The 25,788-nt window shown below is 45.3% G+C and overlaps 1 protein-coding gene across 2 annotated transcripts; it reads right to left on the bottom strand.

Annotated features, from left to right (window-relative positions):
- Positions 1-123: 123 nt before the first annotated feature.
- On the bottom strand, positions 124-24,936 carry LOC124997449 (dynein axonemal assembly factor 5-like). Of its 2 annotated transcripts, none has more exons than XM_047571147.1 (13): positions 24,391-24,936; positions 23,937-24,121; positions 23,698-23,822; positions 23,478-23,596; positions 21,207-21,439; positions 20,672-20,896; positions 17,199-17,342; positions 15,144-15,312; positions 11,064-11,211; positions 8,507-8,657; positions 7,154-7,310; positions 6,873-7,064; positions 124-710 (listed from the first exon to the last, which is right to left on the bottom strand). In XM_047571147.1, exons 1-13 carry the CDS (start codon positions 24,926-24,928, stop codon positions 556-558), a joined length of 2,541 nt encoding a protein of 846 aa, XP_047427103.1. In that variant the 5' UTR covers positions 24,929-24,936; the 3' UTR covers positions 124-555. The 2 variants fall into 2 exon arrangements, with proteins under 2 accessions (XP_047427103.1, XP_047427104.1); XM_047571148.1 differs by having other exon boundaries at positions 21,207-21,436.
- Between the last annotated feature and the right edge of the window lie 852 nt (positions 24,937-25,788).

Here is a 25,788-nt window from a genome sequence, read left to right as displayed (position 1 = left end):
AGGTAGGAGGAGCGAGCATGGCATCGTCAGTGTCAAGCTGGAAAATATAAAATATTAGAAAAACAAATTTCACTACATTTCTGTTAGATACGGGATTCAAACATGGCCTCATGTCATATTTAAAACCGTTTTATTTAATATTTATTTATATTTACAAATCGTATCAAAGCAATTCGGACAAAAAAAAGAATGAAAAGCAAACAAAATAATTATGAAAAATATATAAAAACATTTAATTTTGAGGAAAAATTGCTTCATTTAACTTCTGGGCTGGTGCAAGTCACAACTCAAATATTCAAAGGCAAACACAGTGACATAAACTCCAGTCTGAACTAATTTTCCATTAAAATAAAACATCAGGACCAAAAAAAAAATGCTTTCAAACAAATGGTAAATTTAGCATTTAACGGTGCATTAAAGGACACATTTAACAGTTAATTTAAAATATTAAAAAACAAATCTACTCGAACACTTTGAGAAGAAAACTCCAGCGCTTTCATTTTCAGGTGAATGGATGTTGAGATAAGGCACAAGCGTCAGTCTCCGTGTTAGATGTCACTCGGGACAGTCTGCTGGATGCTCTGTGGGCAGCGAGGCGATGTGACGGAGCAGCTGGTCGCAGTAGAGAGGGCTCCTCTGTTTGTCCCTCACTGCCTCCGCCTCCTCCTTCAGAAGAGCCGGGTGGACCGAGCTGCCTTTCTTCAGGATTTCTAGACTCACACGAACAGAAACAAAAGCAAAGACGGAGAGAACAGACAGGGGACAGAACGCTGGATGTGAGATTACAGAAAGACTCAGAGAACAGTAACATATTCCAGGAACAACAACACTCAAAAGCAGGAACCTGATGGTACAAGCAACATAAAGGTATCACTAAGTGCATTAAAATGCCATATTTTTGTCATGAATTACATATTAAGAGCAGATAAATTAGCAGAATTTTGATTGTTATATTGTCCTTAATTTAAAATTATATTAACCACCACATGGGCCAGTCAGTGCAAACTATACTGTCCATCCAAACCTCATTTTTTTTAGTTAGTTTTTATTCAACTTTTATTTTTACCTCAGTCTAGCTTCAGTTTGTTTCCAGATTTTCTGATTTAAGCAAAAAAAAAAAAAAAAAAAATCTTAGACACTGCTATTTTACTGTTATTTTACTTTGGTGAGTAAGTAAGTAAAACTTTATTTATATAGCAAACTTCACAGCACGAGTGCACAGAGTCCTTTCTTTGCAGCAATGAAATATAAAAAGCAACAGACAACAATACAGATAACAAGGCTCTGCCCCCTTTAGTTTTTAGTCTGGTCTTGTGAGGGATGCTGGTCTGTGGATTTGAGGGAGCAGCTGGAGAAGTAGGGGTGAATGAGTTCTGAGATGTAAACTGGAGCTTGGCTCTGTGGGTGAGAGTGAGGACTTTAAAAGTGAATCCTGAATTGGACCGGGAGCCAAGGATGAGAGAGGCTAGGATGGGGTGATGTGGCAAGACTTCTCAGACCTGGGGAGTAGCTTGGCTGCAGCATTATGAACCATCTGGAGCTGATCTATGGATGAATAGTGAGTTACAATAGTCCAACCTGGAGGAGTTGAATGCGTGAACACACATTTCTAATTCAGAGTGGGGTATAATGGACTGGAGTTTTGTTATATTCTGAGGTAGAAGAAGCAGGAAGAAGCAAGGTGAGAGATTTGACGTGTTCTCCAGGTGCATGGGCTGATCAAAAACTACACCCGGTTTCTCAGGTGATGACGTTCTTTGACAGAGTCCATGTGGGAAGTTACTTTGGAGGCAATCCTCTCTACTCCTAAGATGAGCACCTCCGTTGAAGGAAAGTTTAGTTGAAGGAAATTGCAGCAAACCCAACTATTAATAGCAGCCAAACGGCCCTAAAATGCATTAAGCTTCTCCAGGTTGTTTGGATTGAAGGAGAAGTAGAGCTGAACATCGTTCGCATGGTAAGAGATGCCTTTGAAGTTACTGATGAGGAGGCCTAGGGGAAGCACATAAATGCCAAAAGGGAGGGGGGCCAGCACAGAACCCTGTGGTACACCACAGAGGAGGGATCAGATTTAAAGAGACCAACAGCCTCTGGTTAATTCAGGTTAAGCTTTTAAGTCATAAGTTTCTTTTTTATTTCTCTTAATTAGAATATTTTACCTACACGCCTATGCTTTTTGTTTAGTTTTACTTAACTATAACAAGATAGAACAAGCTGATTCTGTCAGTCACAGAGGAATAAAATGATTTTAACTGGAAGTGAAAGATGAAAAGTATCTCTTTGTGTGTATGAAGTGCACATTTTTGCACATTTTCTTGACTGACCGCAACCAAACATTTTTTGTCCTTCTGTTAGCATAAATAGTTAAATTAAACTAAATCTTAACCAATCTAAAAGATATTTATATTTATGTATATTTACTTGTGTGTGCGTTTGTTGCACATGCTTGTAAGCAAGTTTTATTTATTAAGTTTTCTCTGTCTATTTCAAGGGTGGTAATTGGGATTGGAGGGAGGTAACGGGTGGGTTTGGTGCTCACGAATGGGGGGAATCCAATGGGATATGCATATGTATATTTATTTATTCAAAACTGAATATACTGCATATGCCTGTAATAAAGAAAACTAAAACAAAAACATATTACAAAAGAAAAGATGTCCTCAAAGTCAGGAAACAGCCAGAAGATGGCAGCGATGACCTGTATTGACATTATTCTGCAACCCAAACACATGTAGGTTCCCTTTCCTTCCACTGGGAGGCGACAATTCACCGTTCATATATTTTCTTCCCCCCATTGTTCCCAAATCATCTGCTGATTCTCAGAAGTATATTGAATTACTTCAATTGCTGTCAACGACTAAGTGCTTAAAAGACAACAAGAAGTGCTGTTCCAGTGGCGACACGCAAGATGCTGGATGAGTTTACTCATGTAAACTCTTCATTTGATCCTCGCCTTTGTTCTTCAAGGAAACCAAGGGGATTTTTCTTTTTCTTTTTTTTTTTTTTTTAAGCTTTTGTGTATACTGTACCCAGCTGAGATACAAAGGGGTTGGGAGGGAGGAAATAAAAGAGAACAATGATGGCTTGTGAGAAGTGAGTTATACCCGTGCCAACAGCCAGAGAAGGAGGGATGAGAGGGATGAGAGGGATGAGAGGGAGCGGAGGGGGGAGTGTTGTCCATCATTCTGTCAGGACATGCTGCAGACATCAAGCCACTTCACAGATATGCGTTTGAAATACAAGAAGCATAAGAATGGGATCATCTATTAAAGGAACAAGTAGAAAGACACTGGGAGGAAGAAAGAGAGAGGACGGAGAGGGCAAAAAACAAAAAAGGAGCTTCAAACGGAGCCGTGCATGAGGGTGAGGAGAGCTTCCATGTTTGGGGCACAGGAGGGTTATGCGTGCTGTCAGATACAGATGATCACTCAGCAAGATGCAGGGTCATCTTATTTCACAAAGAGACCCCAAGCTGTCTGTGAATCCACTGCACCTCATGAGAATCACAGCTTGAAGAACAGGGCTAAGAACACATGTTGTTATCTTCGCAAAATCCCACGTCTCTACAATACGCGCATTGACTCTTCAGCCCAACTAAATAGAATTAAATTTCTATTATAGCCTGGTGCTGCGGAGGGCGAACAAGATTATGTAATTGTCAGGGGCTATTTTCAACCGTAGATTTAGTGCAGCGGTGAGTATTTATGGCAGGAGGGCAGCGGACGTGGGAGCAACTCAAAATAAGCTAAAGGGTTCAAGGTCTTAGAAAAATAAAGGAAAGCGTCACCCAGTGCAACAGCGAGGAGGCTTGTTTACATGTTTCTAATAGTTTCATCAACTAAGCCAGACAGGAATCATGTCAGGCTTTGGCTACACGGATGTTACTTGTGAGTAGAATCCATTTAGCCGGGTTCAGACTTTGGATCTGTTGACAATTACAGGAAACCTTTAACCAATAACTAATCTTAAGCAAAATTCAAGCTGGTATCGGTGATACCGATCCGGCACCGATACTTTGTGCGAAAGTAGTGCTTCTAAACACACATGGTGAAACTGTGTCTCTGTGAGGTGCGGTGAAGATGGAAAGGTCTGAAAAATAGTGATGTTCGATATCGCCGATTATCTTTCCAATACGATACTGAAAAAAATTCAGGCTGGTATCGGCGATACCGATCCGGTACTGATGTCTGGTAAACCTAAAAAAAGTAGTGTATTTCAAATCATTATTTGAAACTCGGAAGTATATTGAGGTAGTGGCCTGTGGTTTAACCAGAGGTGTTTCACAACATTTGTTGTGTCGCCACAACTCAATAGTTTAGTTACTTTCCACTGTGTTGCTACATTACCTCGAATGACTGAAGTATCAAAAGTATCGATATTTTGATTTGAGAATCGATTTTAGAGCATAAATATCCGGTATCAGAAGTATCGATATTTCAGCATCGATCCGCACACAACTACCGAAAAATTAAGCGGCAGAATGAGAGGACTTGTTGTTGTAGTTTTTGTTTTTTTGTTTTTTTAGGGTGACCAGACGCCCCCGATTTCTGGGGGCAGTCCCCATGTTAGATGACCTGTCCTCCGGCTATACTGTCCCCGAAAGTGTCTCCAATTTTATCTTTATGAATGAGAAAAAAAAAGGTTGCGAGCAGATTACAACTATTACGGTAGCTGGTAACATTTTGATAACATTTATTTTAATTTATTTTTTATTTGTTTTGTTATGTCTGAGCTGCAGGCAGTGTTAACACGAGGACATGCAAACCTGTTTTACTACTAGTGTGGGATTATTCTGCAATATTTACTCATCATCACAGTAAAATAGTTCATCCTTTGTCAATCTGTTGCATTAATTCCATTAATTCCTCAACCAGCAGAACATGTTGTGAATATGCGATAATACATGGAAAACAATATTTTATTATTTGAAAAATACCACATTTTTATCTTACTGGCCCAGCCCTACTACTGCTGCATCTGTTTGAGTATGAGAATGCCTTCAAGTTTTTTTTTTTTTTTTTTGGTACTCTCTTTGTCTCTGAAGACGAGCGATCCCGCAGCGAGGCCTCTCGTCCCTGGCCGAGGCATCAGCGCTCACCTGCCTCCTGTCAGAAGTAATGACAGCTAACATCCATGAGAGTGGGAGAGAGAGTGAAAGTCCAGGGGAGCCGTGCCCGTGTAACGCAATTCAGGAAACGCCTTTCCACTGACGCATCCATAAAACGCAGCCCCAGAAAACAGAGGGTACGAGAGGAGGAAGAGAGACCGACAGATAAAAGATAGTGGGGGGGGATTAAGGGGGGTCGACCTCAGGACAGATGTGGAGAAGTGGTAAGGAGGAGAAGAGGGTCCTCATGTGGTTGTCATTAGGTGGAAAAGGTCGTGGGGAGAGATCTTGAGTGGAGGCGCAGAGATTTGCAGCACACACACACACACACACACACACGGCCCAGGTGTATGTTTGTAGGGAAGGGAGGGGGTCGCACAGATATAACCGCTCACATATTAACCTGTGAAATGACTCTCAGGTGGGTGCTTATCCATATCTGGATCTTGCATTTCACTCATGAAGTCCGCCAGCAGCCCACCCCTAAACGGACCTGCAAGTGCTCCGGCAGGGGGAATTCTTCATGCTGCGCTTATTGATAAATTGCGTGGAAAATAAGGATAACGGAGAGGGGAGGATTCGCTGGCGGCGCGCCAGTGGGAAAATCTAATGTTTGATAGACGACACCCCAAATTCCCTTCATTCCTTGTGAGCGTCTGGGACCCTGCGGAGCGTCACAGGCTCACGTTGAGTTTGAAAGCTGACAGCTAATCGCATTTGTCAAATAATCATAAAGTTTAGGGCTCGGCGGTATGACCAAAAATGTATTTTGCAAAAAGTCTGACGTTATCACGGTTTATTACGGTATTTTTTTTACAAGCATAATTACGTGTTCACAACGTGTTCTGAAATGAAACCCGGGGACATTTACAGCTCGGAGATAAAAAAAAAAAAATTTTTTTCAATTAATTAATTTATTTTGACATATTAATTTATACTTAAACTGCTATGCCTGTAATGTCAATATCAGCGCGACCGGCTACCGTAATAATTGTAGTCTGTGTGCAACATTTTTTTCTCGTTCATAAAATACTAAAATCTGGAACATTTTCGGGGACAGCTTTAAACCCCACAGAAATGACACGGCACCTTTTTTTGGAAGTTCCTCCGTGTTTTCGTGTTCTTCTCGTTCTCCCGCTTCATCTTTCAGAACCTTCCATCTTCGGATCGATACTGAAATATCGATACTTCCGATACCCGGTCTTTGCGGTCTAAAATTGATTCTCGACTCAGAATATCGATATCAATAGTGTTTTAAACTGCATTTTTACATACTTTGTATGTTTGTGATTTGAAATACACTACCTTTTTTGGTTTATCAGATACATGGGTGGGTGTATTTACACAAAGAATCAGTATCGCTGATACCAGCCTGAATTTTACCCAGTATCGGATTGGAAAAGAAATCGGTGGTATCGAACATCACTACCATCTTCACCACGCCTCACAATGACACTGGGGGAGCATGCGCCTTTATTAGCGCTACACTGAAAATGGTCCGGCCTGTCTCGAGTAATCAAATACATCGGTATGCGGTATATTAAAAATTCATATCATAACGTAAAAAAAATACCGGTATTCGGCCGGATCAGGTTTATATTTCGTCAAGAGTTCGTTATCTTTAACAGTGAAGATTCTGAAAGAGCTTCAACACCTAACGCCTTCAACAAAGCATAATGAGGCCACGTGCACGTCCTACAGCGAAGCTATCAACACTCTTTACCCTGCAACTTTAATGGCGTTCCAACTCCACACCCTGACTCACCGAGCACTTGCTCCCGCACAGAGCTGTCCGGGTCATCCAGGTGCAGGAGGAGCTGCTGAAAGAGGAGCTGCAGATGAGGGGCGCAGAGCTCGGCGTTGTAGTCTTTGGTCAGGCTGGACAGCCACAGCCCTAGCGCCTGCAGAGCGACGGCACGCACATCCTCGCTGCTGTCGTCCAGACGCTTCACCAGCTCTTTGGACGAATTAAAAGAATATATGTATTAGAAGACAAAAACTCTGCTGCTCTCGTTGTGCATTCATTTGCATGTGAGTGTCACTTACCGGGGTAAATCTTGTTGAGGGCCTCATGGTGCAAACTGGTTCCTATGAGCCGGAGCATGGCGGAAAGAGAGCGACATGCTAACAGCCTACTCATCTGAGAGTCCTCCTCCAGGGCCGACAGCACCTGTGGGCTCAGCTTGTCCTCCAGACAGAGCAGCTGCATCCAGAAAAGGTACAGGACAGGACGGATTAGCCAATACAATTAAAACTCACCCAGCTAGAAACCATGTCCGTAGTTAACAGAAACAGTAGTACAGAGGAGGCTGATATTTCCAACACACCGACGAACTAGAAACAGAGGTAATGGACAAGCAAGGTGAGGCCAAGAGGTGATGGCTAAAACCTCTGTCGCCCTGTGTTTGCTATCGAAACCGTTCAGGCCAAACAATAAAAAAAAAAAAAAAAAAAAAAAAAAAAAAAACCTGCGAGGGGAGCGGGAGGGAAGGAGACAAAAAGAGGAAGAAAATTTGGCAGGGAACTATTCCGGCATTACATCAGTGACAATCCGAGGGTGCCAAGTGTAACCGGAGCCGTTAATTGTTTTCACAGCGAGTAGCGAGGAAACATTGTCCCTCCGAATGAAAGGATGTTTGATTTGCCTGTGGAAATACTCGCGTAACTGTCTGTTGTTACATCTGTCAGGACATGTTGTTAATTTCAAAGTATTTAGTCACCACTTTCCAGGTTTTCTGTTCCTCTGAGGGCGTTTCGGCCGCCATTAGATAGGAGTCCGATCGCGCCTACGCCCACACACCCGCCGACATTGTCCCCCAGATGTTTGCGCCAGGCGTCGTTAAAGACGTGTGACGAGAAGCGAGCTGGTCACCCCGCGCACGCGAGGGCAAACCCGGCCAGATGTGCGCGTCTTTCGCGTGAGGCGCACACACTCTCGCTCTTCGGCACATGCTCCGACAGGCAGGTGCGAGGGCATGTTCCGGTGACAGTTCCTGCATATAACAAGGGCCCGGGACAGAGGTACCATTGTTCCTCGGGGACAAAGGTATGTGAACCCGATTAGCCCCGCGTACACCTGCTACCTGCTGCGGCCAACTCTTTCAGCCAAGGAGAAAAAGATGGCGGCCGGTATATTTTCCTAAATGGCCAAGCGGGGACCATCTATTCTGACGCGGAATGGACAAAACAGAGTTTGAAATAAATGTCAGCCCCTGATGGATTACAAGAATGCACTACCACATCTTTCCCTTTACAGCTGAGTCAATAAAAAGGGGTTTCTGCGGATCGGACATCAAAAGGAGATACTCTGCTGGAAAGGGCTCGTATGCGGTGTTCGCTTCCAGCGCTCGCGAGTCCAAAACAGGGTGTCGTGTGTGCGTTTTTGCGCGCGCACTGTACCTGCCCGGGTGTGGCGGCGTCTCCGTGCAGCAGGGCCAAAAGACAGCTGAGGGCCGAGGTGCGGACGGCAGCGGCGGTGCGGCCTGCGTGCCAAACCAGGTTAGGAACCAGGACGTCACGCAGAAACTTCTCTGACTCGTCGCGGAAACACCTGGAACGAGGAACGCAGAATATATCCTTACGTAAAAAACAAAAAGAAGACACCAGAAAAATGACAGAGCAGGAGAAGAGAGAAGACATTTCTACTTCGCACGTGAATGCACGTGAACGATGGCGGCTGTTGGTGAATGCAACACGGCTGCAGTTATTTTCCCACAGCCTTTGCGAGGAAAGGCAGCAACTACAACATCTGGGTGTCATCCTTTCCCTCCTCCTCCTCCCTCTCTTCCACGCCGGCTTATGCGCCTCTGAAACGCGACCAGCTTGTGCGCCTCCTGGCTGCCCATAGACCGTCCACCGTTCAGCCGGTGTCACGATCAACATGTCACGTTGCGCTTTTTGATGCCGCGCGCCGTGACGCTCGAGCGCCACTAGGGGGAGAGTGCGCGCCACCGACGCGGCCCCCCGAGCGCCAGCGCTGCATTTGCTCATCGTCTTCATCTCGACGGGTGTTGACAGCCCATCAGGAAGGACGCCAGACGATGGAAAGACAGATTTCCACATTTGCGGGGTTGAGGCCAAATGGAAGGAAGAGAGCTTGATGTTTTTTGTGCGAATTTCTTGATGACTAATTCAGAGAAAGAATCAGTTAGACACACGGTTTACACTGGATGGACGTCACCCTAACTATTTTGCAAACACAGAAATATATGTGCATAATTAATGATGATGAGCTTAATTACATTATCCATTTATTCCACAAGTCGACTAAAGGGTATTGAGGTAAAGCCTTGTTTGGGAATGAAACAAGGACAAAAACACATTTGGACTAAGGGGAATATGTGACCTCAATGTCTTGAAACTTCAAATTAAGACTAAACACACCTGTCTTTTTTGCAGTTCACATGCTTGAAAGCACGCTCTCTCATTTCCATTACAGGCAGCGCATGATTTGGGCCTCGCCACATCCAGGGAAACAAAGTATAAACTTTCATTTCTTACACCTTCTACTTAGATTTCACTTCCAGCTTTTTAATCTCGGGCGCACGAATCCACAAGAAACAAATACCTGAGGGGCGCACGTGGATGAAAGGCACTTGCGCGTACGCAAACTTTCCCTTTCGGGTCGCTCTGCAGCAGAGCTGTCATTATGTCATTTGCGGCTGAACAACAAAGAAAAGCGGTTTTTCCTCCAGGACTATCATTGTCCTCCTAATGACGTGCAGTGTGTGGCCCGGAGAAGATCACACCGCGGCTCGGCGGGTCATGAATGGAAATGCAACACGCGGCGCGAGGACGGCGTTTCGCCCCGAAACCTTTTGAAGGTGCGACGTGATTTCTGTCTCCTTGCGGTTCTGTGATTACCAGAGATAGAGCTCAGGAATGAGAGAAGCAGTTAGCAGCGCAGGTGGCCACGGTGGGGGTGATGAAGAGACAGAGGCTTCTTTTGTCTAAAATACAGTAATGGATGAAAAAAAAAAAGCCACTGATGAAAGCAGAATTTCCAACTACCTCATTTTTTGGCAAAGGCGTCAGAACACTGTGGCTTCAGAACACTTCCTATTGTTTATGTGACACGTTTCACTAACAGGAATATTATTTGGTCTTGGATTCCGTTCTAATTCAGGCTAAAGGCTATTTCAGTTTACACAAGGATTACCAGTTTGTTTCTGATACTGACCAATGGAAACACCTAGTAACCCGCGCAGACTTTTTTGGCCGCCGCGCTCGGGTTAGTTACGCTCTGCGCAGATGTCTCCATGGCAACCCCCGCGGAGACAGAGTTTGTCTATCTGATGGACGGGAGCAGCTGCTGATCACTGGGACCCGGAGAGGGCCTCAGGTTTAATGCATTCCCTCAAATTGGAGCTCTGAGCCCACGGGCTGGAGGCTGCACAGCTGAGGGCTCAGAGGGGGACCCTGGAGGGTTGGATGGGTGGGGCAGGGGGGAGGAGGTCGGGCTCCTTCTTTGGGTGTCAGACATCTCTGCTATCTTAACTCCTTTATTGCCCAACGACTGATAAAGGAGGACGGATAAAATTACTGATGAGAGACTCAGGCGGCATGTGCCGTCCTCTGCGATTAACTAATCAGAGCGAGTTCATCCGATATTCCCCGAGAGGCCATTTTAACTCAAATGGGAATACAGTCTGTGCGGTGAGCTCGCAATGTGGTTTACTATTAAAAGTGACACTTCTATCATCAAGCTTACCTTTCCTAAAGACGCCATTAGTTCAGAATGACCTAAACATCTGAAATACATTAATTTTTTTTGCGTGTGTGTGCATTTCTAACTCTGGTCTCTTGTGGTTATGGTGAAAATGTGCACGTCAACGTAATGCTAAAGTCTATAAATGTGGCTCTGTTCACTGGCCGTAGCTCGGTGTTACCTCATGCAATGATGAATGGGTGGAAAATTAAACTACAATTAAAAAAAAAAAAGGTGCGTCTTTCTCACCCCTGAGAATCCAGGGTGTTGCTCGCGTCCAAAAGCAATTTGGCGAGCATCGTGAAGATGCTCATCCTCATTTCTGGGTCTCTGCTCGGTTGGAGGCAGCTGTGGAGGAGCGGCATCAGCTGGCTCAGATACTCCCCGATGACCGGACCTGAAACACAGGCACACAATCATATATATTCTCATGCAACATCATCGCCGTCATCATCAGATTCTACGTGTTTGCTTTAGTCGCTCTGGAGGTTTCAGCCCAGATTTTGCAAATCGTCTTGAGACAATTTCTATTATTATTGACGCTATATAAATTGAATTTAATTGAATTCATGCACAAAGCTGTATTTCTTTCTTTGCTTTCACCTTTTCAAACTGGAATATTTGGGGAAAAGGATGCAAAAATGGGCTGGAAGTATTTTAGTACATGTATTTTAACCACTAGGCCTATCGCAAAGTGATGATGCTGTAATTAAACCTACACCAGTTTTACAGTTAGCAGTTTTGCACGAGAACAAACTTGCAGGCAGCTTTACTTAATATATGAGCTTTGTTTATACCAGTTGGTAGGGTGGTACTTAACGTTTTGAAACGGTGCCGGTGCTTACATGGTGCCTGAACTGGTGCTTAAAGAATGGAAAAACTTTGTTCAATGTTAAGTAAGTCAAGTAAATTTTGAGGATATGAGGTAGATGATATTTGATCTATGGTGTTAAAGTTTAACTAGCAAAACCTATTGCTAGCTTACTGGTGAACCAGACATGCTAAATGTAAGCTAGCTAGCACCACTTCATTAAAGAAGTTAGCTTATCTTGACGCTAGCTACCGTGAAATGTGATGCTGTTTTTTCTGCCTCCTGCTGGATGGTTTCATGTAACCAGGCTAGATTTCATACATTAGTTTTAAATGTTTTGACTGTTCCATTAGTTCAGCTTGCTATCTACATGTTTGCATTTTTTTGTCCCCTCATTTAGCAGAAAAACACCAGCGTGCTGGGAGCATTTCACATTAGCTAGAGTTGATGGGAAGTCTTTGTTTATGTGCAAATTGTTTATGTGAAGAATGCCACAAAAATCCCCCCAGAGCTCAACAAATGCAGCCGACGAGAGTTCTATTCCATGCGAACATGAATGTGTTGATATACGACTCGTACACTGTATGTTTCTTTAAATTATCCCAAATTTCCAGTTAATTCAGGTTAATGTCCATAAATTCCATTAGGCCTTAAGTTCACAGATTCCCATAATTCCTTGACTAAAGTCTCCATGGAAAGTTTCCAGAAATTTACCAGAAATTTTCCGCCCCTCTGCAGCCCTAGCGACAATTAACAATTCAGTTGCAGCGAAATCCACGTTGCTTTTCGGTGTGGTTGCTACCGTTTGCATCTGTGCCATTATGGCACCGAGTATCGGTACCAACCAATCAAACTTGGTCCACGACACATTTTCCACCAAAGTACTAACACGCTGCACGGCACTGACGACGCACCCTCACCTCCACCTGTGCACTTGATCTGCACTTGGCGGGAAAAAATACCGCACAAAACTCGACGTTAGAGTGACGTTTGACCTCGCTGCTGCACTAAGTGAGACCATGGCATGACGTCACCGTGCTTAAGCCTGGAGTCTTTACTTGAAGTCTAAATAGGCCACTTTCTGATTCAGCAGACTCATCATATCCTTAAATAGAACAGGACGTCTACAGAGGAAAGGTGTGCATATCTGGGTTTTCCCAGTTCTTTGTAATTTGACCAACTATGAAATAAAAAAATAAAAAAATCTTCAAACAGCATTTTGTACGGCTCTGATCACAAGCCTTGTGTTATTAACTGACATTACCGAGCGCAGAGGAAGTTTCATGTAAAAAGATCTTTGTGTGACAGGGCGTTTCTCTGTTTTTTTTTTTAATATTATGCCCACACACACACACACACAGACACACACTTTATCCACCAGCACTGTGATTGCATGCTCACGGAGCTATATATAGTGAACTGTGTGTGTGTGTGAGTAATGAGTGATAAGTGCCCGTGCCCTGTTTGGACTGTGAGTTGCACAGACATGAGAGGAGACAGAGGAAATCCTGAGACTGCCTGAGGATGTCAGCAATAAAAAAAGATACAGGAAAAAAAAAAAAAAAAAAAAGAGGGCGAAAGAGAAACATTTTTTCATTCAGCTGGGAGGAGTGAAGCAAAGGATGTGTCACTTAATCAGAAGTGCTCGAGCAGACATCTGTAGGTCATCGCATAGCGACAACAGATTAGGCGAGGGAGCGACAGTGGATTTCAGAAGACAGGAAAAGGCGCTCGGATGAGTGAGAAAACGCCTTCGAGAAGCCCAACAAGCCTGGATGTGCAGGAATCTCACATTCTTACACCGGCTGAAGAACAAAAGACAGTGAAGAGGAAATGAGAGGGCGATAATAGAATAAAAAGATGATGAGAAAGCAAAAAGACCAGTTCTCAGATGACACGTTAACTACCGTCAATTGTTCAGAGTGGGCCCGATTACCCTGAGTCATGAGGACATTAAACGGAGACACCGTCTTTTGATGCCCGCTGCACAAATCCTTGGATTGTGTTAATAGACCAATGACCACATCTGTAAGAATGAATGGGGGGGAGAGGCTCAGACACACAGGCAGCTTCAAAGTGGCCTTGATCCAGGAGAAGGTCAAGAGCAGGTCTCTTTGCTGCTGTTTGATGTTGTGACCTGTACGGGGATCACGAACTGACTGGTCAGTTTTTTTCTTTTGTGTGTGTGAGGATTACTCAGCTGCCCAGTCAATTAGAAAGAGGGGAGAGGGGAGGGAGAAAGAGATGGAGATGAAAGCGTGGCACGGGGAGGTGGTGATGATGGCGGATTACGCGACTTTGAGGGAACTAACGTGAAGTTCGGGAACCAAACCGAGGGTCGCGGCTTTTCGATCTTTCCGCGCCGCACACAAGCAGGGAGGGATTTACACGTGACAGTTAAGACAACTGGTGCTAATGACGGCACGACGCCCTGATTTTGGGCGACAAGGTGGCAAGGAGGCCTGTGAGTGATGGTAACTGAAGGCTCTGTTAGGGCACTGTGGTACATAGACGCCGTAACTAAGTAAAAACCCCAAACACTAGTTGGCGCTGTTTCTTTTTTGCCAGTCGGGTTCATGTTGATTTCCATTTCCTGCCTCGCTTACAACAATGACGACTGAACAAGACAAGAGCACAGAGTCAGAATTAAGATGCAAGTTCTCACTTTATAGTAGTTCTTAACAGTTAAACCATAATTTATTTCTCATTATTTTACTTATTTCTCAACACTTTCACATATTTTGTATGGCTGCGTGCTCCGTTTGGTTTTTCCGTTGTTGCATTTGCTCGACTACACAGTAAACGAGGCCACTACTTCAATATACGTCTGAGCCGGCTCTTTCAGCTCCCAACTGGCTCCTCAGATTGATTTTTTTTTTAAATTTTATTACTAAATGATGTAGTGTAAAGGGAATTACTAAAGGAATTATATTACGGCTTTATTGAAATCCTCATTGAACCGCTGCAAAAAAAAATTGGGAGGGAACCAGTGAGGTATCAGTGCCAACCGCCACCCCGCTAGTTCACAAAATTTAAGTTTCAATTTCAGTCTACGCTCTGCCTTTGTATATTTGAGGATGTGTCCAGACTTGGACACATCCACTCTGTTTCTGTTGCGATCTCTCAATGAACATCAGTGAAAAGACACGTTCGAGGAAAAAAAGACTAATGCGTCTCTTTTTCTGCATATTCCATGCTTCTGTAACTGCACATAAAAGTCAAACTGCTGGTACCTTTTGTCCCAGAGGTGCTGCCTTAATGATGGATCATATGTGAACAAACTTCTCGTGCCTGAACAAGCTAAAAAAAAATCGCTTTGCACACCACTACATGAGGTCATTTCTGGTAAAGGCTTCTCAGCGAGACGCCGGGGTGTAATGGAATTTTCTTATCTTCCGCAGGTGATTTGAGGGGCTGATCTTTCAAAACCTCACTGTATGTTTTTCTAACCATTTTTCAACCACCTACTGCAGCATAACCTGGCCGCGTCTCGTGCACGCACGGGCTTCAGGTCTCACCTGACTGTGTGACGATGACATGCAGCTGGAGCCTCTGCGGGGAGTAGCTGGACCAGGCGTTGACGGAGGCAGACATCCAGTCCAGCAGCTGGCCCATATGTCGCCTGTAGAGCTCCTTCACCGAGCCCAGGCCCTGAGCCTTACACAGCGTCTGCACGCTCTCCGAGGCCTGAGAAAGAGACGCACGAAGTGGCGAAGATGAGAAAACACAACAGAGCAGAGTATCCTGTTGACTAATTAAAATAACACCAGGAATTCGTCACACGGGAGGAATTAAAACGCCATGGGAAGAACGACGCAGCAGACGCGACAAAGTCTCACACATAAAACCACTCGGAGACCAAAAACTCATGACACACAGGATGTCAGAAAGGCAGAGAAACTATCAGAAACGCACAAAGGCCCGCATCAATAAAAAGCTGAGCGGAGAGGAAAGGGCAAGAACGAGAGATAACATAGTGAATAATTAGCTGACATTTTAGGGCAGTGGAACTGACCTTCAGGGGACTTCATAGTTCCCCTCACAGTCCCTCAGGGATGGACAGGGACGGAGACATTGTCTGAGTCACAGGCTGCCCCCCACCTCCCCCTCCAGAAGAAAGCTAGACAACCCTGAGCTGTCCGCTGATGGGAAATTCATGCCCCCTTTTTCTGGGAAAACAAGTTCTGCTTTTCCTCTGGGTCCGGGAACGCCTGAGGCCATTCTCACCCTCCCTCTCCGCTCTTAATCCATTCCTTCCCATCTCTCTTCTCTAATATTGCCCGCTGTGTGAACATACGCACCGACGCAGACAGACATAAACACACAGTCACACTGGTGGCCCGTGCGGTGTCTGGCGAGCGACTGCGCCAATTCCTTCCCCAGCTCGTCGCCCTGTCATTAGCCTCCGATGGCGACAACAAGTTAGATGACATGCCGACCTCAGACACGGTCGGCCTGACGCGCCGCTGACTCCGTTTCGCCTCTCGCGTTTAGCGGAGGCCGGCCAGAATGAGCGAGCGAAATGTCGTTACCTGCTCGTGAATTGACTTTTGTGCCCTGAGGACGATGACATAAAAAACCTGTTAAGAAACACAACTCGTGTTTCCCCAGCCTATTTTCTTTTTTTTTTTCCCTCGCCCTTGCCCGTCTCTCTTTCTCCGATTTTCACCCGCCTCCTTTCACCCAAGACCGAATTTAAAGTTCCACTCCAAAGGTGCAATTTCAGCTCCCCTGTCTAAGTGGGTAATTATACCGTTAGCCATGCCCACTTTGAACCTGCACAAATGCTTACATTCTTCGAATAGCTCGCTTGCTTCATAAAATCGGCTTCTAAAAAAAAAGAGAGAAAAAGAAAGAAAGAAAGAAAGAAAGAAAGAAAGAAAGAAAGAAAAAGGAAAGGAAAAAGATTGAATAAACCAAACTGAAGGGAAAGGAGTTTTCTCAGTAGATAAGTATTATATAGATACAGCTGATTTGCCCGTGTTTATCTATTAGGGATGGGTGGTTTACCGGTTCATACCGAATACCGGTATATTTTTTTTTCGTTATGATATGAATTTTTAATACACTGGTCCAGTCTGACTTTACGGCAGAACGAGATCATCACGGAAACACGGAAGAACTTGTTCCAAATAAAAGGGTGCCGTGTCGATTCTGTGGGTTTTTTTCAGGGCGACCAGACGTCCCAGAGTTCTGGGCACAGTCCCCGTTTTCGATGACCTATCCCCCGTCTAAAGCTGCCCCCGAAAATGTCCCCGATTTTAGCTTTTTATGAACGAGAAAAAAAAATGTTGCGCGCCAACTATAATTATTACGGTAGCCGGTCGCGTTGCTATAGACTTCACAGACACAGCAGTTTAAATATGTTTATATGTGAATAAATATGTTAAAATAAATGAAACCGTAATCGTCCCTGTTTCTTCATTTCAGCTGTGAATGTCCCCAGATTTCACTTGAGAACGTATTGCAAAAAATACCGTGATACCGTCACACTTTTGAAAAATACCGTGATGTACATTTTTGGCCATACCGCCCAGCTGGAACTGCATTCTCGTACTGGTGACTTTTCTCACCTTGTCGCTGAGCTCCGGCTCGGGGGACAGGCTCTGGACAGTGACCAGCACCTGCAGTAGCTGCAGGCTGACCGAGCCGCAGTCTGACTCACACTGGAGAAGCAGAACATCCACGCACGCCAACAACTGCTCCAAGTACATAACCTGGGAAAAAGGAGAGAGGAAGTATTAAATTTTTATTTAAAAAAAAGTCTCATTTTGGCAGATGTGAGGCCTGTAGTAGTGATCCTTCTTGACATTTTCATCCAGTCTACTCAAGAAAACATTCTTGCCTGTTATTTTCCCTACTACTTGTCTTTTATTTTACACGAATAATAACGCGGCGATCAACACGGCACAGCCACTGAGAGCGAGGAGCCTTTTTTCCATCTCCAAACGCTTCGGTTGTGCGATTGCTGTCACTTGTCAGCCAGTGTTGTGGTTGAGCTCGTGTTTAGACAAAGACCTGCAGCTCAGGCTAATTTCCATGCCATCACTGGGATCATGGCCCCTTTTCCTGTTTTCACGCGGCCTGTCATTATGGCTTCATGGGGAGGTTAGGGAGGGGATGGAGCGCATGTGTGTGTGTGTGGGGTGGGGTGGGGGGGGGGGGGGGGGGGTGGGGGGGGGGTCAGAATGCCCTCCAGGTGTTTGCTCTGGTCTGGTGATGAAACAGGTTGAGAGAGGGGGGCTGTTGGAGCGAGAAGGAATACAAAAATTACCATCATATGCTCCTTCACTCAAGAACACGAGGCCAGCTCACACAGCTTGGCTGACAATTACCACAGTTCTGTCACTAGGCGGCGCACTATCTTCTCTCAAATTGGACGTGCTGCTGAAAGGAGCACAGCTTGGCTTTAATCTTGAAGGAAAATAAGTGTTAAAGATCCTCGGGGCATTACGAGTTGCGAGGAAAAACGGAGAGCCAAATTTTTTTTGCAGCAGCAGAGTCGGTCCCACACAAACACACAAACTCCAGGGCGCGTGAAAAGCTTTTCCTGAGGCCGTCTGGGGCTGCGCAACTTCCCCGGTAGCCGTGCGCAACCGCAACTTGCCCTCATTTCTCCAGGTCAGCAGAATAGACTAAACACAGCTCAGCCCAATGGACTGTTGTTCCAAAGTGTTCGCGCATCACCGACGGAGGAAATCCCTGCTCGTGACCGTGAGCAAATGAACTAGGTAGGAAAACACAGCAGGAGCACCAGGGAAGCAGTGGCGGAAATAACAGTGGTGGACAACACACATTAGTGTACGCACATGCTGCCAAGGACATTATACATACACACACACTCAGAAAACAACCATTAGGGTTGGCCAAGATTGAGAAAAAAAAAGGAGAGCGGAAAAAGTGGTGCGGCGTAATGACTAGGTGGACACCTGGAGCGAGGGGAGATACACCTGGTTTCATTGGCTTGGGCACGCTCCAAGGGCCTCATTACGCAGCGTGTGTGCATCTGTCCACCACTGGATGCATCAATTACACCTACACAGCTCCTCTTTATGGAGCAATAGCAGGCGATGGGTTCCTATCCAGTGGGGAGCCCACCACCCCTCCACCCCCACCCCACAGCTACAGATATCGCCACGGCAACGTGAAAACAAACACTGCGTGCATCTGACGCCGAGTCCTCGCAGGCAGGTAAAGCGTGTGTGTTCTGCTCGTGTGCTGATGGGAATGCGAGGTCACACATTTAGCCGAAGACTTCCCGAAGATGCTGCGGCGCTTCAAGTGTCTTCGCCCGCGGAGATCCAAAGCCGCGTTTTCTACTCCTGTGGCACTTTTTACAGTTCGCTCCGAACAAGCCTCGGTTGTAAATATGCGGCTAATTTATCGAGCCTCCCCTCTCTCTCTCTCTCTCTCTTACCACCATCGCCAGTTCACCCCTGGCCTGCAGATGTTTGCGAATCCTCGGTCGCCACGGCAACTGCTGCGCGCGATGGTGGGAATCTGTTAATCCTCCAGGGAATACCTCTCCGAAGAGACACCCCCCCCGCGTGATTCACAGCCGTCGCCACATATAAATTACGCGTGGCAACTCGGAACACTTCTTTAACCAGTGGCTCGCCTTTGATTTCTCTCTCAGAGATATAAACATCATCTCTCGATTTACGGCCGACGGTTTTAATCTTTCCCGTAGCATCTGTCATTTGTTTTCGCAAGCTGTCATTTGCCTCAGCTGAAATAAAGAAAATAGAGTCGAGTTGAAAGGGTTTGGGATGATGGTTGTGTCGCGTCTCATATATCAGCCTTCCCCCGATCCTCGGCCTCCCTGCAGGGCCCCGCTGCTCTGCCCTCTGTTCGCTTTGAAGACTATTTACATTTCGGTTCTTCACAGGCTCCGTTGCGTCCAAGACAAACTTCACCCTTTCCACCTCTCCGCCTCTGGTTCAGGTGGCGCATAACTCTCTCGGGGCTGGATACGAAAACACATATTTTTTAAAGTTCTTACAGCGAAATAAGATGAAACATGGACGCTGTGTGCGCGCAGCGCTTGAGCGAATAAACCATTCAGACGTGTGCCGTGTTGGACGCGCAGGTGCTCCAGTCTATTTACAGACGCGCGGCGATCCGGCCCGTCTCCTCGCCGTGAACTCTCGTCTGCTGTCAAGGAATTTCGCAGGTGCTTCGTCTGGGTGAGCCCTTGAGCCGCGGCGCTCGACGCTTCGCCCTCAGGAACGGAGCCAGAGGACGATAGATGGACAAACAGACAGAGGGAGAGGAAGCAGAGGTCCGCCTGCATCTGCGCGACAGCATGAGACCGCCGCGTCCTGTTAATTCTCCCTCCGGTTGGACCGCGCCGGAAAACGACGAAGGGGGGGGGGGGGGGGCGGGGGGGGGGGGCAGAAGGAGGTCAGTTTCCCCGTCCATTTATCACCAGCCTTGACCGGACCAGGCTTTGAAATTTCAGGGATTCTTTAAACGGCGCGGCCGACCCCCAATCCGGTGCCAAGACCTCACACATGGCTATGTAACCAAAAAAAAAAAACAAAGCGTTTGCGCGGCCTCGTCTGGTCTGAGGGGTCAGAGGAGACACGCAAGGGGTCACGTGAAATTAGTGGATATTTGTTATTAATATATCAGGGGAGGAAGCTAATGTAGGCCACTCTGAGTGAGGGGGGCGGGTTCATGGGTGTAGGTGAGTCAGTGCTGCACAAGGACCAGACAATAACGGATTCTGAAAGGGAAACATATTTAGCAAAAGAGGAAAAGAAATATGGACTTGATGGGATTCTTCCATTGGTAAACAATTATTTAAAGAGAAACTCTAAATAATAGGTCTTCAACATGGGGTCCGCGACCCCTAGGGGGTCCGTGGAGGCCCTGCAGCGGGGTCGTGAAATTTTTGGTTGATTAGACATTTTTTTTATATTTATTATATTTTTTTCTGAATGAACATGAACTGGCATCGAGACACGACACCCCACGGGATACAGAAACCTGTGTTTTAAATGTTAAAAACACGTAACCAAACTGAAGCCGGGCCTCTGCTGACCTGCTGGTGTTCCTGGCAGACGTCGGGCTGAGCCAGCGCGCCGGCAATCTGCTGCAGATGCGGTCCGAGGAGTGGTTTGGAGCAGCCTCCCAGCACCGCGGCCAGCACCATGAGGGGGGCCCAGGGGTGGGAGGAAGAGTACGGGGTGGTCACATGCTCCAGCAGCAGCTTGAGGAAGACGGGCGGAGGGACAAAGGTCCCCAACAGTTTAGCAGCTGCCAGGCACTGCGGAGAGGAAGAGGGTGGAGAGACACAGATGTGGGGGAGTGTAAAGGGGGATGAGGACAGGAAGACATTTTTTAATTCGTTACATATATCAAAGTCTTTACAATCCTCCTATGTAAACAGGTGCATCCCAAGTCCTTGAGTCATGCTCTGCCCAGATGTGTCCTAAAAAACATTTGATCGTGTAACAAATATTCTACTGCGGCCGTGTATGAATCACTGCTACCACACCTGCATTAAAAAAAAATAGGAAAAACAGTTTGATGTACAACATCCTGCCAATCTTAATTTCTCGTTGTCGGGGACTCACATTGCTGACCACATCCTTCTCCGTGTCCATACAGGCCCGGTACAGGGTGGCCAGGAGGGGCTGCAGGTGCTGCGTGCTGTGGTCCTCGGCGTGGAGCAGCAGCACGGAAAGGAGCTGAGAGGTCCTGACGCGCGTGGGCACCAGCCAGTCGGTGACATCGTGGGCAATGGCCGGCACCAGCCGCCCCAGGTTTCTCACCACCAGCTCTCTGCATCCCAGGCCTGGACGCTCTACTGCAGAGGAGATTGAACGTTCACCTGAGCATACGATACATTTTGTAATGTGACACCGAAAAGTGTCTTAATGTTCATATAAGTCAGGGGTCGGCAACCCCCAACACTCAAAGAGCCATTTGGACCCGTTTCCCACAGAAAAGAAAACACTAGGAGCCACAAAACCCCTTTGACATCTAAAATGAAGATAACACTGCATAAATCGTTTTCACCTCTATGCTAGGCCTATAGTGTGTTGCACTTGTGAAATGAAACAACTACTACAGAGAAAACGAAATTGCATTTATGCATAAATAACAGGGATTTATCCACGGTTGGCTTACCTGGGGTCGAAAAGTTCAATAAATAGCGGGCTGGACCTACCGGCGGGTGTCGCACGTTGGCAGTTGTGACGTATATTTTGAGCGACAAAAAATTAAATACATTTTATTTTAATGTTACAAGATCATCATCAATTCAAATTTAGAATTATATTTAAAAAACTTACGCACTAAAATAAAAATACATTTGAATTAAATACTCGACAGCAACTAGTAAATGTGCCGCAATGCACTGTGGGAGTTGAGTGTGGTGTGGCATTCAGTGTCATTCGGTTTTTGTGTAACTCCCGCTCGTTCACTGATGAGTGACTAGTTGCCGCTATTCTGAGGCAGTTAGCGTAAAATAGTGAACGGCTTTGATCGGCGTCCCTGCTCCGCACCGCTCGCCGCAACAGAGGAACGATATAAGTGAAGCTAGCAAGGTGTTTTATTACTAACGTTTTTTTTTTTTTGTGTGTTTTTTTTTTAGCGTTTGAAACACTTCTGAGTTTAAAATAAATAAATTATTATTGTCTTTTTTTAGGTTTACCAGACACATTAGGGTATTTATACAAATATTGGTATCGACTTTTACTCAGTATCGGATCGGAAAGGAAATCGGTGGTATCGAACATCATCCTGCAGCCAACAGCAGCGGTGCGTCATCTTTACCATAATGGCAGCTTTTCCAGAAAGCGCGACTTCCCAATGTTCACCCACACTTTGAATTGTGTCCATCTGTGATTATGGGGTTATTATTATTATTTTTTTTTTAAATGGGCAAAAGTTTAGGTCTTAAACGGTTAATAAACATCGTCCCAGAAGGGACGTGTCAGTGCAAGCGGAACACATTCTTAAATAGCCATCTATATTTCAATTCTGCATCCCTCCCACTGCCCCACCACCTTCTCCTCTCCTCCTCCTCCTCCTATAGGAGCCCTTACGAGAAAGGAAGAGAGGACTTAAGGATGACGGAGATAAATCAGGGGAACACACCGGGACGAGTCCGAACATGACCCCTTTTGATCATCTCTCACTCTCTGACAGTGACCTCTTCACACCGGGAGGCATGGCAGATTTATAACGTCGACAGGGAGGAAGACAAAAGGGGAGAAAGACAGCCTCTTCCTCTCCTTTCCTGTCCCGAGGCAGAGACGATATTCAACCGTATTGTCACACGTGTAGGCCTACAGTAGGACCCGCGCCGCGTGCACACGTATTCTGGCTCTATAGGGGAGGTGACCGTGTTCAGGTGTACACTCATTCCTATCCCCGAGGCACACACTTATCTTTCCAAGCCTGCCCTGACAACAAAGCTGTCACGGGGAGCATCGTTTTTTACTGCTCGTTATAACCACGGACAGCTGTAATAAAGGAACGTGATTTAATGCAGTGAGGTGTAGTTATTACATTTAGCAGTACACCGATCTGAAGAAACATGCAGACAACGTTTAGGGCTCTGACCCTACAAAAGAAGGTCAGACTCCTACCTCCATTAAGTCTAAAGACTAAAACGGCTTTGTTTGATGAGCTCACACAACTCATGAAGTGAAATTAAGTCAAGAAACAGTCATTTTTTTGTAGCTGACCAAAAATAAGGTAGCGGCCAAAGTAAAAATAAAGGTGCTTTTGACAGATATAGCACCTCATTAGGGAGTTGGAGTTGTTCTATTTATCTTCTAAATGAGTTTGTTTGCCTATGTGAACCAAAAATGAACATGTGGCTGCCAGTGGCTGACCTCCTGGTGGGTAGTGCGGAGGTGGCGTTAGAAGGAAGTCCATCTTGTCTTTTAAGTCGTCCTCGTTCTCCTTCTCCCATTGCGCCCCCACCTGCCTCCACAAATCAGCAGCTAGAAGCCTGCAAGAATCATTTGTAATGTATTAGGATCACACCATATATAATAAATGCCACTACTGTATGACATTCAGATGTGAAGTAAAGAGTAAAGACACTTCCACCTTATTTCTGGGACCTCATCGCTGATACAGCTCAGCAGGAGTGGGACGAGTTTGTGGAAGTAAGAGTATCGGTCTCTCATGTGCAACAGCCAATCACCAACAACCGCAGCCACAGTCTTCCTCACCTGGACCAAGGGAGAAAACAAAAAAAAATGCTGACTTTCATGACAATACATGTCTTTTAGGACAGGTGCCTGGAAGAAAATAACTTAGGTGTGGATTATTTGCCAAAACTGCACCTGTGGCGAGTCGTCAAACAGTCTCTGTGCGAGATGAGAGAGGACGTCGTCCACGTTTTTCCCACTGCCGTGCTGAATAACCGACCCAGTGGCTTCGATGACAGAGACTCGGACCCGGGAGTGCTGATGAGCAATCGTCATCATGAGAGGCTTGACAAGACTCTCAGCTTGCATGTGAAAGTGTTCTGAAGAGAAAGAAGTAAAATGGATTTGAGTCCATGCAGTGGATTTTGTGCATTTAGTGACATGAGACCAAATATAAAACTAAAACGGTGCCTGACAATTACCCTTAATGGACACACAATCTCATGAATTACTTAAGTCATCCAGTGTAAATAAAGAAGACAAAGAAGCTGCAGTGCAGAAAAGTCAGCTTTCGTGTCGCAAACATGTCTGCCAGCTTCGAAACCATGGTAACCGACGTTAGCAACGACAACAGTAACCCCTCACCAACCTGGAACACACTTCGCAAAGTTTACGGTGCATTTGCAGCTTTCCCTTTTCACGTCTGGGAAAGGGTCGACGATGGTCCTCTGTAGTATACTGATCATTTCATTCAGATAGGGCGCTAAATGCTTCCCGCACACCTCCACCGCCAGAGTCAACATTTCCACGGCCATCAGTCGGAGCTCCTCCGCCGGCTCCAGGATCTCTTTCTCCCCGAGTCGCTGCGCCAGGCACGGCATTAGATAAGGCAGCGATTCCTCCGGTTTGGGAACACATCGAATAAACTCTGTTAACATCCCTATGGAGGTTTCTCTGCATCTTTCCATCGGGTCCGACAGGCATTTGAGGAGAGGCTTGAGGAGGGCAGAGAATACTTCCTGTAAGACGCTGCTGGAGAGGCCCCTATCTACCGTCTCTTTTCGGATCGAATCGAGAGCTCTCTTTCTCGTCGCTTTGTTGTCTTCGTTCAGGCAATTTAAATGTCGAGCGAGTCCTCTCAAAACTTCAGAGGCAGCATGCTCATCTCCAGCCGCGATCGCTGCCATCTTGACCGTCGTTATGGCAATAGGCAGCTTTACGACAAACAAACGGCTGCTTTACGACAGCTTCGAATTCAAAACGTCAAACTTTATTGGCATTCACAAACACCAGTCCCCCTGCTTGTGTCAACGTATCGAAATGTTCCCAGAAGAAGATGAGAAGATTCTAAATTTCATATAAAACCAAATTATTATATAGTTATTGTAAAGTTTTATAGTCTGCGGTTGCTTGAATCTAATCATATAACAAGACCACACGCTTGATTCATTTAAGCTGTTCTAATTCTACAACACTCAAGGTTTAAGACTTTTATTATTACGATTGGTATTGATGTTAAAAATAGGTATGCTTAAATAAATTTGTTTTCAATGTCATGAAAACCCCGTGACTATTGATATAGCAAATCTGATAATCTTAAGCTTTCATATCAGAGAACAATATTTATAAGGGACATATTCACAGTTAAAGATTTTACATCATGTGAAAATAACATAACGTTGTTTTTTTTTTTTTTTTTTTTTTTTTTTTTTTTAATATATATCTTCATTTTAGCATTCTGGAATACCATTGTGTTGTACCGACACGTGTCTGTTATTTTGCCAACCCCATTTTAATCAGTGGGTTAGGCTAAATCACATAAACACATTTGTGTTACCTTCGGTATAGTTAAACAGCACCGCAAACTAATAATAACAACAATAATGATAATATACGAGCATTATCACTATTATACAAGTATTATTATTATTATTACATAATGACCTACTATAATAATATAATATATATATATAATATTTTAATCTATCTATCTATCTATCTATCTATCTATCTATCTATCTATCTATCTATCTATCTATCTATTAGG

This window comes from Mugil cephalus, chromosome 20, assembly GCF_022458985.1.
Source record: "Mugil cephalus isolate CIBA_MC_2020 chromosome 20, CIBA_Mcephalus_1.1, whole genome shotgun sequence".
In the NCBI taxonomy this organism is placed as follows: Eukaryota; Metazoa; Chordata; class Actinopteri; order Mugiliformes; family Mugilidae; genus Mugil; species Mugil cephalus.
The sequence above is the reverse complement of the archived record's forward strand: the minus strand, read 5'-3'. Positions and strand labels throughout refer to the sequence as shown.

Bases quoted from the DNA above. Each gene is read 5' to 3' on its own strand.
- LOC124997449 (XM_047571147.1), bottom strand. From the start codon at position 24,928: ATGGCAGCGATCGCGGCTGGAGATGAGCATGCTGCCTCTGAAGTTTTG. The intron at 23,597-23,697 runs GTGGAAGTGTCT...TGATTCTTGCAG, and splicing joins GATGAGGTCCCAGAAATAAG to GCTTCTAGCTGCTGATTTGT. The intron at 20,897-21,206 runs GTGAGTCCCCGA...TCCTCTCCGCAG, and splicing joins AGAAGGATGTGGTCAGCAAT to TGCCTGGCAGCTGCTAAACT.